This window comes from Panthera tigris, chromosome D4, assembly GCF_018350195.1.
Source record: "Panthera tigris isolate Pti1 chromosome D4, P.tigris_Pti1_mat1.1, whole genome shotgun sequence".
Taxonomy (NCBI): domain Eukaryota; kingdom Metazoa; phylum Chordata; class Mammalia; order Carnivora; family Felidae; genus Panthera; species Panthera tigris.
Window position 1 is genome coordinate 81131280 of NC_056672.1, and position 13669 is coordinate 81144948.

Sequence of the window (13669 nt, forward strand, 5' to 3'; positions counted from 1 at the left end):
AACACATGATCTATAACACCTGCAAAGAGCAAGTGTTAGTATCAAATAATGCTGAAATCTACTCTGAGATAGCTTTTAGGAAACTTCTTGCACGCATGCCCCTAGTTTCCAAAAGAGTTTTTTCCTTCATTTCTTTTCCTTGTCATTATCTTTCTATCTATCCACTGGAGTACCCACCCACTCTTTAGTTTATTCCAGGTCCATTTACTGACTATTTTATAATCTCTCAATGTGATATATATTAATGGCATCAGGATAAATCACACATGGTTCCTGCATTTTCAAAATTCCCTGTATAACAAACAAGGGATCACTAAACACAAAATTTCTTTGGCGTTCGCTCTGTGCTAAACAGCATACTAAATATCATACGTTTAATTGTCACAACAATCCCGTATGGTACAAACTACTTTTATATTACAGACAAGAAAACTAAAGCAAAGAAACTACTTTGTTGAAGGTCTTATAGGAGCTGGGAATCAAAACCTTGACTCAACCCTGTATAGTTTTATTAGACACAAGCACCACATTTCGCTGATTGTCAGAGTTGGAAAGAAAACGAAACTTATGTCAAGGCTCCAGGCAAATGTCTGAGTCTCTACATCTCTGATGGGGCACTGGAGTGAAGATCTGGTCCTAACTTTGTATGCCCAGAAGCTATTGTTCTTTTGTAGGGGAGTTCTTCTTCCATTAAGTCAATTAACTTACCTGGGATGAGAGTAGAAATGGTTAATAACATCATTGCTTTTATTAATGATTAATTTTCAATAAATAATGTAAACTGCCAGTGGATGGGAGTGTTTCTTTCCAGTTCAGGTTTTCCCTATAGGCAGATGTACATGGTACACCAAAGAGCTAACATTTTGGGACTACTATATGGATAAGGATATTTTGATGAAATACTATATTTCTTCATGAATGTGAGAAAAATTGTTTTAAAATCGCAAGGTATAAAAGAACATACAATAAAAAGCATCAGTCTCTGACCCTAACTTTGCTCCATGTTAGGTTTTATCACATCTGGTGGTTCGTACATTTACACCTTTAAATAAAATACTACTTGTTTACGCATCTATGTACCAGTTTTATCAATTTATCTATTGGCTTTCTACTATGCAAGATGGTTTATCTTGTTTCCATTATCCCCATTCTTCTCTCCTCCCTTCCCCAATTTTTTGATGATTATGTTAGTTCTTAAATTTGTTGCTTTTCTGCTTTCAAGCAGTATACTTAAAATCTATATTTTTTATTCCATCAACTGCTGACTCCACTTCTCTTCCTCATCCCTGACTCTCCCAACATTTAGAAAGCTATATCTTGATCTATATATTGTCAAAATTGAAAACATATAAATTATGAGTTGGAACCACAATTATTTATTCCAGGTAAAAACTATAAATTAGTAGACAACATTTACATTAGTATAACTACATAAATAATTTTCATTGCAGAGCCAAATGATGAGCTATAGTTGCATTTATTCTTTGACGAGTCCAGTGTCCCACCTCACTAAGGGAGAGTATTCCCAATATTCAGAGAAAGAATCAAAACACTTCTCTTAGTGATTTTCTTCACTCTAAAGATTATGGAGGGGCACTTAGGTGGCTCAATTGGCTGAGCGTCCAACTCCAGCTCAGGTCATGATCTCATGGTTTCTGAGTTCAAGCCCACATCGGACTCACTGCTGTCAGCCTGTCAGTGCAGAGACCACTTTGGATCCTCTCTCCCCCTCTCTTTGCCCCTCCCCAGCTTGTGCTCTCTTGAAAATAAATAAATATTTTTTAAAAAAAGATCACGGAACAGGAGCTTAAATGATAACAAGGACTTACATTTTCCAGTGTCTGATAGTCTTTATATCTTCCTGTATCTTTCTCTATGTCTGTGGATATAGATCAAGCTACACCCTCCTGTGATCCTATTACCCATTCAAGGCAGTGGTGACACAGAGACATTAACATAAAGATATAGATGAAGGTGAACAAGAAGAGATGGGAAGGAAGAGAGATGGGATAAGTTCCTTCATGGGGAAAGGATGAAAGAAAATGAACTTCAAGAAGGAAAAAGTGCCAAAGATATAGATTTATCCATTATGAAGAGAATGTAATAACATAGAGTCCATTTTCTTCCAAGAAAAGCAAAACAGTATTTTTAAACTAATTATATGTAAAAAGAGTAATAAGTAGTGGTAGTACTCTTGGCTGACTTCTTCAAGACTCATTTCTGTATATTTCCTATTTCCCCAAATGTCAACATTAGTCTTGTCAAAGCTCTGTAGGTCCTATTTAGACAATTTTGAGGGATTAAGGATGCTGATGGCTTGGAGTAGTCCATTTAGGGAAGGAAGGTATGGACACATATTCATATACAGATTTGAACACCTCAAGACAGTAAACTAAACTGAAATCAGAGAGAGAAAAAAGGAAGAATCCCCAGCATGAAACAGAAAAGCATCTCAGGTTCCCACCTGGTGCTTCGGGGATATCTAAAGTCATGGAGAAGGAACAGAGCTAGAGTGTCAGGCCTTAATCATGCTTATTCTTGTCTTTCTTCTTTGATGAAAGAACCAAGAGATATTAGATAATTCACTGTTTTATAAATATCTAAATATTAGGAATCTGCTCTATTAAATGCCTTCTTGGTCTAAATTCTATTTCTAGTCTGTTCCCCTGTGTTGATGAATCACAAAGTTTGAATCTGAGATGTATAAATTGGAATTTCCTTTTCTCTGTCTCAAAAATGCATCTTCCAAATTATCATAAAATAAATTAGATGCTCTGTCACATATTTCGTGCACCTGGGAACTGTGGAATGTCTTTCCATACCCTCCCTGACTGCATGACTATATTCTCCATCTAAGCCTTCATAATTACACTCAAAATCCTATTTTTTTCATGTTATAACTGACAATTCTCCCATCCCATGACTTCCTCATTCTATTCTTTGATATTCTTAGTACCAATACCACACTATTTTCTAAAAGAGGGTTATGATTTATTATTTCTTCTTTCCTTTTGATTTACCGTTAGGACAGAATATAGCATTATTCTCACCTTTTCTCTGTATCTGCCACCATACACTCAAGATAGAAAGTTTAGGTAGAGTTGTGCTCCCTCTTCACCACAATCTTACAAAAATAAGGATTCTCTTTCCATCATTTTCCATAAAAGCCTTTCTATATAGTAGCTCGTTCCAGTGAAGTGTCACTTATACACACTCACCCTGGACTCTACCAACCCCAGGCATCTCTGTGTTCAGATGAAATATTAATTATAATGGGCTGAGCCCATCTACCTTCCATTATCAGCTGGGACTGGAGAGTGTGCTTCTTCTGCTTCCTTACACCTGGATCTCACCATAAAACTTCTGAAAACAATTGGGTCTATAGGGAAGGTCTACTCCCTGGGGGACACCACAGGTTTTCTTGCATAATGTCAACAGTTGAGCAAGAAAAAACCCCAAGAGGAAAATGGTTCCCATTTCATCATTTCAAGAATACAGCTCTCCTAACCTATCCTTTCTGTTATTGAGTGTTATTAAATCAAACATCTTAACTCAGCTGAATTAGCTACAAGGCATAAGGCTTTATGAGATACCAGTGGGATGACTCTGACCCCTGCTGTTTCCATTCTGCTCTCCAGTGACTTTTGCATTTCCTGCCCTCACTCAACTGCATTCTTTGCTGAAAGTCATCTGCCCATTTTGCTTATTTATTTTAGAACTATCATCTTCAAAATACCTGATTTGAACAAGTCTTTGAATATAAAAGAAGCAGTAAGAAGTGGAGCACCACACTGAAAAATCTGAGAGTATATGCAAATTAGAGATATTCTTGGTCTCGCTATAAAATAATGACATATAGCTTATTGACACAGATTATACATTGTGGAAATGACTGTAAATTGGATGCAAACAGGTACTTTCCATGATTAACCTGCAAAAGTAGCTCAGTCACAAGCTAGAAAACCAAATTATTAACTGATGAATATGATCAAAATTCAGTGGAAACAAAGAGATTTTAACCAATCAAAATATTATCAATTTCCTCAAAAAATGTAATACATCTATTTTTGTTTGCAGTGGATCTATTTGACTTTCTAATGGCCCTTCTTACTTTGGGGAAGTGATTTCTTCCCGCAATGGATACAGGCTGATGGCATTGTCAATCAGCTGTGTTTCATTTCTACTAATCTCACTCTGAGCAGACAGTCCTGGATTTTAGACTGTTTTTTCCTCCCAATACCTGATTTCTTACCCCATCCATACACATACACCTCTGTTTTAATTACTGCTCTAATAAATAGATCTAGACATTGAATAGCAACAGCTGCTAATTTCACCAAAAAAGTGACATAAGCAGACATTCCATCTCCCATACAACCTAGGAAGTAGTCTCACCTTGCCAAAGCCAAACATGAATCTGATAAACCTTCTACATCCAGCTTCCAACTTATGGAAAATATAAAGTGCAGAGGAACACGTTAAACTACAATACATTGATTAACTCACACAAAACCAGACTGTAGGGAATTCCACAGGAAAATTACATGATGTCTTCCACAAATAAATTGCTAGAGATAGAGGAGAGGGGAGAAGAGGAAGAAAAAAAGGAGGTGGGGGGGAGAGAGAAGAAAGAGACTGAAAAGACAAAATAACCAATTACAGTATGTAAACCTTACTTGGATCTTAATTTTAAAAACTATAGAAGTGTTTTATTATATTTATAAAAACAATGAGAAATTTCAATACCGGCCAGGAATTTCAGAATATTAAAAGAATTATTTGCATTTCAGATATGATAATAACATTGAGATTTTTGTTTAAGTCCTTATCCTGGGGCACCTGGGTGACTCAATCGGTTAAGCAACCAACTCTTGATTTCAGCTCAAGTAATGATCTCACAGTTTGTGAGTTCGAGCCCCACATTGAGCTCTGTGCTGACATCACGGAGCCTGTTTGGGATTCTGTCTCCCTCACTCTCTGCCCATCCCCCACTGGCTCTCTCTCTTTTAAAAGAAATAAAAATAAACTTTAAAAAAGTCCTTACCTTTTAGAGATTAGTATTGAAATATATATGGATGAAATGATACGACATCTGGGATTTATTTCAAAGCTAATGAGGAGCAGGTAGAAGCAGAAAAGATACAACATCAGCAATGACTTGACAATAAAGTTGGGTAATTATAATATTCTGTTATGGTTATTTGTGTCAGTTAGAAATATTTCATTAAAAATACCAGGATATTTTTTAGAACAGTTTGAGAAAAATAGATATTAACTCTTCTTTAAATGTTTGCTAGAATTTCCCCAGGAAGCCAGCTGGCCCTGGACTTCTGTTTTTGGGGAAATTTTTGATTGCTGATTCAATTTTTTTGTTGGCTATTGGTCTGTTCAAATTTTCTGTTTCTTCCTGTTTCAGTTTTGTTGGTTTATATGTTTCTAGGAATTTATCCATTTCTTCCAGATTACCCAATTTTTTGGTATATAATTTTTCATAATATTCTTTTATAATTGTTTGTATTTCTGTGGTGTGGCTGTGATCTCTCTCATTTGTGATTTTATTTATTTGGGTCCTTTTGATAAGTCTGACTAGGGGATTATCAATTTTATTAATTCTTTCAAAGAACCACTCCTAGTTTCATTTATCTCTTCTGCTGAGTTTGTTTTTAAATGTTTGCTTTATTCATTTTGAGAGGGGGAGAATGGGGCAGAAAGAAAGAATCCCAAGCGGGCTCCATGCTGAGCATGAGAGCTCAACCTCATGATGGTGAGATCATGACTTGAGCTGAAATCAAGAGCTGGATGCTTAACCAAATGAGCCACTCAGGTGCCTTCTACTGTTTTTTGTTGTGGTTGTTTCTATGTAATTTGTTTCTGTATCATTGATTTCAGCTCTAATCTTCATTGTTTTCCTTCTTCTGCTGGCTTTAGGCTTCATTTATTGTTCTTTTTCTAGCTTCTTTAGGTATAAGGGTAGGTTGTGTATTTGAGATTTTTCGTGCTTTTTGATGTAGACCTATATTGCTAAATACTTCCCTCTTATGACTACTTTTGCTGCGTCCCAAAGGTTTTGGACTCTCATGTCTTCATTTTCATTGGTTTCCACTATGTGGCCAAAAAACCTTTGACAAACCACGAAAAAATATCCAATGGAAAAATGACAGTCTCTTCAACAAATGGTGTTCAGAAAACTCAGCAGCAACATACAGAAAAATTACACTGGACCACTTTTTTACACCATACAAAAAAATAAATTGAAAATGGATGAAAGACCTAAATGTGAGACAGGAAGCCATCAAAATCCTAGAGGAGAACACAGGCAGAAATCTCTTTGACATCAGCCATAGCAAATTCCTACTATACATGTCTCTGGAAGCAAGGAAAACAAAAGCAAACATGAATTACTGGGAATTTATCAAGATAAAATGCTTTCACACAATGAACAATCAAGAAAACTAAAAGGCAATCTTTGGGATAGGAGAAGATATTTGCAAATGACATATCTAATAAAGGGTAGTATCTAAAATATATAACAAACTTATAAAACCCAACACCCAAAAAACAAATAATCCAGTTAAGAAATGGGCAGCAGGATTAATAGGGGCACATGTTCCCCAATGTTTATAGCAAACTGTCAACAATAGTCAAATTATGGAAAAAGCCCAAATGCCCATCAACTGATGAATGGATGAAGAAGATGTGGGGTGTGTGTGTGTATGTGTGTGTGTATGTGCGTGATACACACACACACACATACACACACACACACACACACACACACACACACAATGCAATACTACTCAGCAATGAAAAAGAATTAAATCTTGCCATTTGCCACAACATGGATGGAACTAGAACTGGAGGGTATTATTCTATGCGAAATAAGCCAGTCAGAAAAAGACAGATATATGTTTTCATTCATATGTGGAATTTGAGAAAATTAACAGAAAACCATAGGGTAAAGGAAGGAAAAATAAGTTACAAACAGATAAGGAGGCAAACCATAAGAGACTTATATAGAGAACAAACTGAGAGGAGGTGGGGGGGGGGGAAATGGGATAAATGGGTGATGGGCATTAAGAAGGGCACTTGTTGTGATAAACATTACATGTTAGTGAAATAAATCAATAAAAGACAAATACCATATTAAATCACTCATGCAGAATTTAAGAAACACAACAGATGAACATAGGGGAAGGGAAGGAAAAACAAGACAAAAACAGAGGGAGGCAAACCATAAGACACTCTTAAATATAGAGAACAAACTGAGATCTATTGGAGGGGGTGTGATAGGGGGAGTGGGCTAGATGGGTGATGGGCATTAGGAGGGCACTTGTTGGGATGAGCACTGGGTGTTTTATGTAAATGATGAATCACTGGGTTCTACTCCTGAAACCAATATTACACTGTATGTTAACTAACTTGAATTTAAATAAATGGATTTTTAAAAAGAATACTCAGTGGGGAAAGAATAATCTCCACCACAAATGGTGTTGGAGAAACTATATGTGGATAACCACATATACAGAAATGAAATTGAACCCCCATCTTACACCATACACAAAAATTAGCTTGAAATGGACTAAAGACAGAAACATAAGGCCTGACAATGTAAAACTTCTAGAAGAAAACAGGGAAGAATTTCCTTCACATTGGTCTAGGCAATGATATCCGGATATGATACCAAAAGTACAAACAACAAAAGCATAATCAAGTGGGACTACATCAAACTAAAAAGCTTCTGCACAGTAAAAGAGACAAAGAAAAGACAACCTAGGGAACAGGAAAGAATATTTGCAAACCATATATCTGATAAGGGGTTCATATCGAAAATATATAAGGAACTCATATAACTCAACAGCAAAAATAAAACCCACAAATAACTCAACTAAGAAAGTGGCAAGGGATTTGAATAGTCATTTCTTCAAAACGGACAATCAAATAGTACAAAAAGACAATCAAATAGTGAAAAAGTACTCTGCTTCACTAATCAGCAGTGAGATGCAAATCAAAACTATGATGAAATATCCCCTCACATCTGTGACAATAGCTGTCACCAAAAAGGCAAGTTGTGAAGAAAAGGGAACCCTTAGGCACTGATGCTGAAAATGTAGATGTGTACAACCACTACAGAAAACAGCATGGAGGTTCCTCAAAAAATTAAAAATATAACCACCATATGAACCAGGAATACGACTTCTGGGTATACATGCAAAGGAAATGAAAGACGGATATCAAAAAGATATGTTTATTGCAGCATTATTCACAATAGAAAAGATTATGGAAACAGGTGCCTTCCAGACAAGTTTTTATTAAATTCCAGGTGGTTAACATATAGTGTAATATTAGTTTCAACTGTAGAATTTAGTGATTCACCACTTACATACAATACCCAGTGCTCGTCACAAGTGACACATCACCTATTTAACCCTTCCCCCTGTCCACCTCCCCTCCATTTGTTTGTTCTGTACTGATAAGTCTGTTTTGTGGCTTGCCTCTCTTTTGCCCCCTATGTTCATCTGTTTTGTTTCTTAAATTCCACATATGAGTGAAATCTAACTGACTTACTTCTCTTAGCATAATACCTTCTAGCTCCATCCACGTCGTTGCAAATGGCAAGATTTCATTTTTTTTTTATTTTAATGTTAATTTATTTTTGAGAGAAACAGAGACAGGATGCGAGTGGGTTAGGGGAAGAGAGAGAGGGAGACACAGAATCTGAAGCAGGCTCCAGGCTCTGAGCTGTCAAGCACAGAGCGCCACGCGGGGCTCAAACACACAAGCTGTGAGATCATGACCTGAGCCAAAGTCGGAGGCTCAACCGACTGAGCCACCGAAGTGCCCCTAGATTTCATTCTTTTTTACGGCTGAGTAATATTCCATTTATCATTCAACCATAAGAAAGAAGGAAATTCTATTTGTGACCACATGAATGGATCTTGATGGTATTATGCTAAGATAAGTCAGACAGAGAAAGAGAAATACTGTATGATCTCACTTTATATGTAGAACCTAAAATAACTGAACTCATAAAAACAGTAAAACGGTAGCCCAGAGACTGAGGAGTGGGGCGAGTTGGGGGGGGGGGGATGTTGTTTAAGGATACAAACTCACAACTAGTAGATAAGTAAGTCCTGGAGATGTAATGCACAGCACTGTGATTTTTTTTTTTTTTTTTTTTTTTTTTGCACAGCATTGTGATTATAGGCAACAATACTGTATTTACAAACTTCAAAGTTTCTAGGAGACTAGATCTTCATTTTTCGTACCACAAGAAGAAATAATTACACGACATGATAGATGTGGTAGCTAACACTTGGCTGGTGCCACAGTCCCTCCCCCCCCCCCCCCCACCCTTATCTGTGGTTTCATTTTCTGCAGTTTCGGTTAATTACAGTCAACCGTAGTCCAGAAGGAGATGATCCTCCTTGTGACATATTGTCAGAAGGTCAGTAGCTGCCTAATGCTATTTCACATTGCCTGTGTCATTGATCTCACTTCATCTCATCACATAAACATTTTATCATCTCACACCACTGCAAGAAGGGTGAGCACCATATAATAAGATACTCTGAGAGAGAACACATTCACGTAACTTCTGTTACAGCATATTGTTATAATTGTTCCATTTTATTACCGATGTGGTTGATCTCTTACTCTGCCTAATTTGTAAATTAAACTTTATCATAGTTATGTATATATAGGAAAAAACATAGCATATAGAGAGTTCAGTACTCTCTGCTGCTTTATGCATCCACTGGGGGTTTTGGAACATATCCCCTTCAGGGTAAGGGGAGGACTACTGTAATAATATTACCATACAAAAATGTATCAAATCAACATATTATACACCTTAAACTTACAGCGTTATATTTCAATTATATTTAAAAAGTAGTCCATGGTACTGTAACAGCATTGTATGGTGACAGATGGGATCTACACTTTCGGTGAGCACAGCATGACATATGGAGTTATCAAACTACTATTGTTGTACACCTGAAACTAATGTACCATTGTGTGTCAACTATACTTCAATAAAAAAAGGGTTCAAAATATTGTTAATTATTATTCTAAATCTCATAGGAGCCAATAAAATAGAAGTCAAGTCCACCTCCCAACAGGCTAAGCACAGCCATTTTGTTTTCTTCACTGTTGAAACAGTTTGCTGTTCTTTGTTTTATTCAGAAAACTATTAAACTTTACATTTTCTCTCTATATCTTACTTGAAAATGTAAATAAAATTAATTCAAAATATAAAAAATAGAAATCATACACATCAGGATAAGATGATCACACTACGGCAGGCTCATGGAAACTGAGACTAAGATATGGAATGGTAGAATCATGGCCCCCATTTCACACTCACTTCTGGGCATATATGTGCTCACTGAATGGAACAGATGTAAAATTGCCATCCCTATTTGCCTAAATTGTTCCCTTTCCCTAACTTTCTGATACACACACTTCCCACAAGCAAGCACACCAAGTTAAACATGGTCATAATTAACTTCACTGTCTCTGATTTAGCTAAGATTTCATAGTATATTCTCATATTTCTTCAAAACTGTGGGATTACATATTCTAGCCCTAGTGACTCATTTATATCTACTTTGATAACTGAAGATAAATGGTCTGAGGAAGAGGTTCCTGAGGCATGCTGATGAGGAAGCCCTGAGCACATGTGGAATGAATGTGGAATGTTCACAGCTCTGTCAGAGCACCACATTAACAAGAGCTGAATCTGGGGTTCCATAAGTTGTCCAGGCCATCCGTCCCTCATCTTTCCAAAACTGGCCATGCTTAAATCTTCCCACTTCTTTCCTCAGCTAACCAAAATGGCTCTTAGGCAGGCTAATCACTTTTCCCCATCCAAGAAGCCGGTGAAGTGCACTCTTGACATCCTTGTTGCGGAGGCTGTACACAAAAGGGTTGGCCAAAGGTGTAATGGCAGTGTACATCACAGAAGCCACCATGTCTTGTTCCTGAGAGTTCTGGGAAGAAGGCTGGAAGTAGACCCAAATAATGGTGCCATAGAGGAAGCCAACCATGGTGAGGTGGGATCCACAAGTAGAGACTGCACGGTGGCGACCAGCAGCTGAAGGCAAACGCAGGATGGTGGCCCCAATGCGAACATAGGACAGTACAATAAGGGCACAGGGACCTAGCATGAGGAAGCCACCCTCCAAAAATATGGCCAGCTCATTGGAATGTATGTCAGAGCAAGAGGCTCGCAGAAGTGGTCGGTGGTCACAAAAGAAGTGGGGAAGGTTAACGTTGCCCTTGGCATCCCCAGCCCAGTATAGAGGCAAGAGAAGTCCTACATGCAGCATGGTGTGCACTATGGACACCATCCAGCTCAAGGCCAGTAAGCGGGCACAGAGTCGACGATTCATCACTGAATGGTAGTGCAGGGGATCACAGATGGCCACATAGCGATCCAGAGCCATGACACAAATAACAAGTGTATCCGTAACTCCAAATGCATAGAAGAAAAAGAACTGGGCCAAGCAGCGGGCAGCAGGAATGGCTGGGTAATTAGACACCAGATGGGCCAGCAACTGGGGCAGGGTGACTGTGGACAGCCCCATGTCAATCACAGAGAGACCACGGAGCAGATAATACATAGGTGAGTGGAGCCTGGAGTCCCGGGAGATTAGCAGCACTAGAGTCACGTTCCCCATTATGGTGGCCAGGTAAATAGCCAGGAACAGGAGAAAAAGGAGATTTGGGGAGATTCTAGCTCTTGAGAACCCAAGGAGCAAGAAGACTGGAGAGTGTGAAGCATTAGGGGTGCAGCCCATGATAAATGACAATGGGCCTGCCTGAAAGAGAGTTTGTATCAAAAATCAAGTCATAGGTAGTAGGCTGATGGTCATAACAGTTCTAATTGATTTATGTACGTTATTCAAGCTCCTTAAAGACTTAAATTCAACTGACCGCCATGGCCCTTCTACTAGGTCTATGACTTCACTTCCTTAATTTATTACAGCATTTTCTCCATTATTGCTTCCTTTTCATCCACTCTAGTGGCTCCTTTTCTGTAAACCAGCAACCCTGATAAAGTCCCTCAAACAGTTATAAAACCTTCACTCAATATGGTCTTTTCATTCTACTATTACTCCTCTCCTTCCAAGGGCAAACTTGGTGACAAGATTCCTATACTCACAGGCACTAGCTCCTCATCTTCAGTTTACACCTCATTCCACTGCAGCCCTCATGATCTCTTCTCTCTGACCCTGTAAAGAACATAATGTATCATTTAATATGTGACATATAAAAATGGTTTACTATCAGTAGTTGGTTTTTATAGTGAAATCGCTTCAGGTTGTCCTGAAATAACTTATTTTTACTCTTTATTCAATTTTGTTGGTTGATGGCATCACCATTATCATCTATCTGGTTGCCCAAAACTGGGGTCAATCTCTCCCTCATCTCCTCAAATTCAATCACTCCTTGACTTCTACATTTTTCCTTACATCCATCCTTTGCTCTCCTTTGAGTGTAATCCACTCACACTATTTAAGCTTCAGCAACTCTGACCAGTGCTAATTTAATAACCTCATGACAATTTTCTCCACTTATTTCCCTTGATAGATCTTCCATACTGATTTGAGAGGAAAACTTTCAACAAGTGATTCCCTATTTAAAGAGTCCGGGTCTTCAGAATAGAATCCAAATAGCTTGATCTGGCTTGTAAAGAACTTTCATTGTCAATAGCTAAACTATCTTACCAAGTTCATGCTGAGTCACCTACCCAGTACTTTTTTTTATTCTCAAGTTAGTTAACATACAGTGTAGTCTTGGCTTTAGGAATAGAACCCAGTGATTCATCACTTACATATATCACCCAGTGTTCATCCCAACAGGTGCTTTCCTTAATGCCCATCACCCATTTACCCCATCCCCATCTATCAACAATAGCCAAATTATGGCAAGAGCCCAAATGTCCATTAACTGATGAATGGATTCAGAAGACGTGGTATATACACACAATGGAATACTGCTTGGTAATCAAAAAGAATGAAATATTGCCATTTGCAACAACATGGATGGAATTGGAGGGTATTATGCTAAGTGAAATAAGTCAGAGAAAGATAGGTATCATATGATTTCATTAATATGTGGAATTTGAGAAACCTACCCAGTATTTTTAAAACTAGACAGTTCTTTCTCAGTTTTATGAACATGGTAAGCTCTCAGATTTCTGTAGATCTTCATATTTTATTCTGAAAGCTTCAGCTTCCTGAAATATAAGGTACTAAGCACCTTCCCCACTCAACACAGGTACAAATTTTGAAAAAATACAATAATCACCTCTTTAAATTTATAACTGAACTTTCAAGAATGTAAAGGAAATATAAGGGTTGATAAACAAGTAGGGATATGAAAAACTAATATCTAAATTGTCCATGATGGTGTAGGTGGTGGTGGTAACAGGTAGGTGAGAGGGGCATAATATCAGTCTTGGTTGTCCAGAGGCTCAAGTAACAATCCCCATGTGGAACAGGAGGTGAGAGTATAGGCCTGTGTGAGCCAAAAGATATACAACATCACATTAATTTAGGACATTCAAAAAGTTAAGCTTTCGAAGAGAGAATATACACAAACAAGCAAATGTATATATACCCGTGGCTACAGGACACCCAAAGAAAACTCTTATCTCCCAACCTGT

The 13669-nt window shown here is 37.7% G+C and overlaps 1 protein-coding gene across 1 annotated transcript; it reads right to left on the minus strand.

The window, feature by feature from the left end:
- Nucleotides 1–10823: 10823 nt before the first annotated feature.
- On the minus strand, nucleotides 10824–11798 carry LOC102969322 (olfactory receptor 1B1). Its single transcript, XM_007094524.2, has one exon. The coding sequence runs from the start codon at nucleotides 11796–11798 to the stop codon at nucleotides 10824–10826; it is 975 nt and encodes a 324-aa protein (XP_007094586.2).
- Between the last annotated feature and the right edge of the window lie 1871 nt (nucleotides 11799–13669).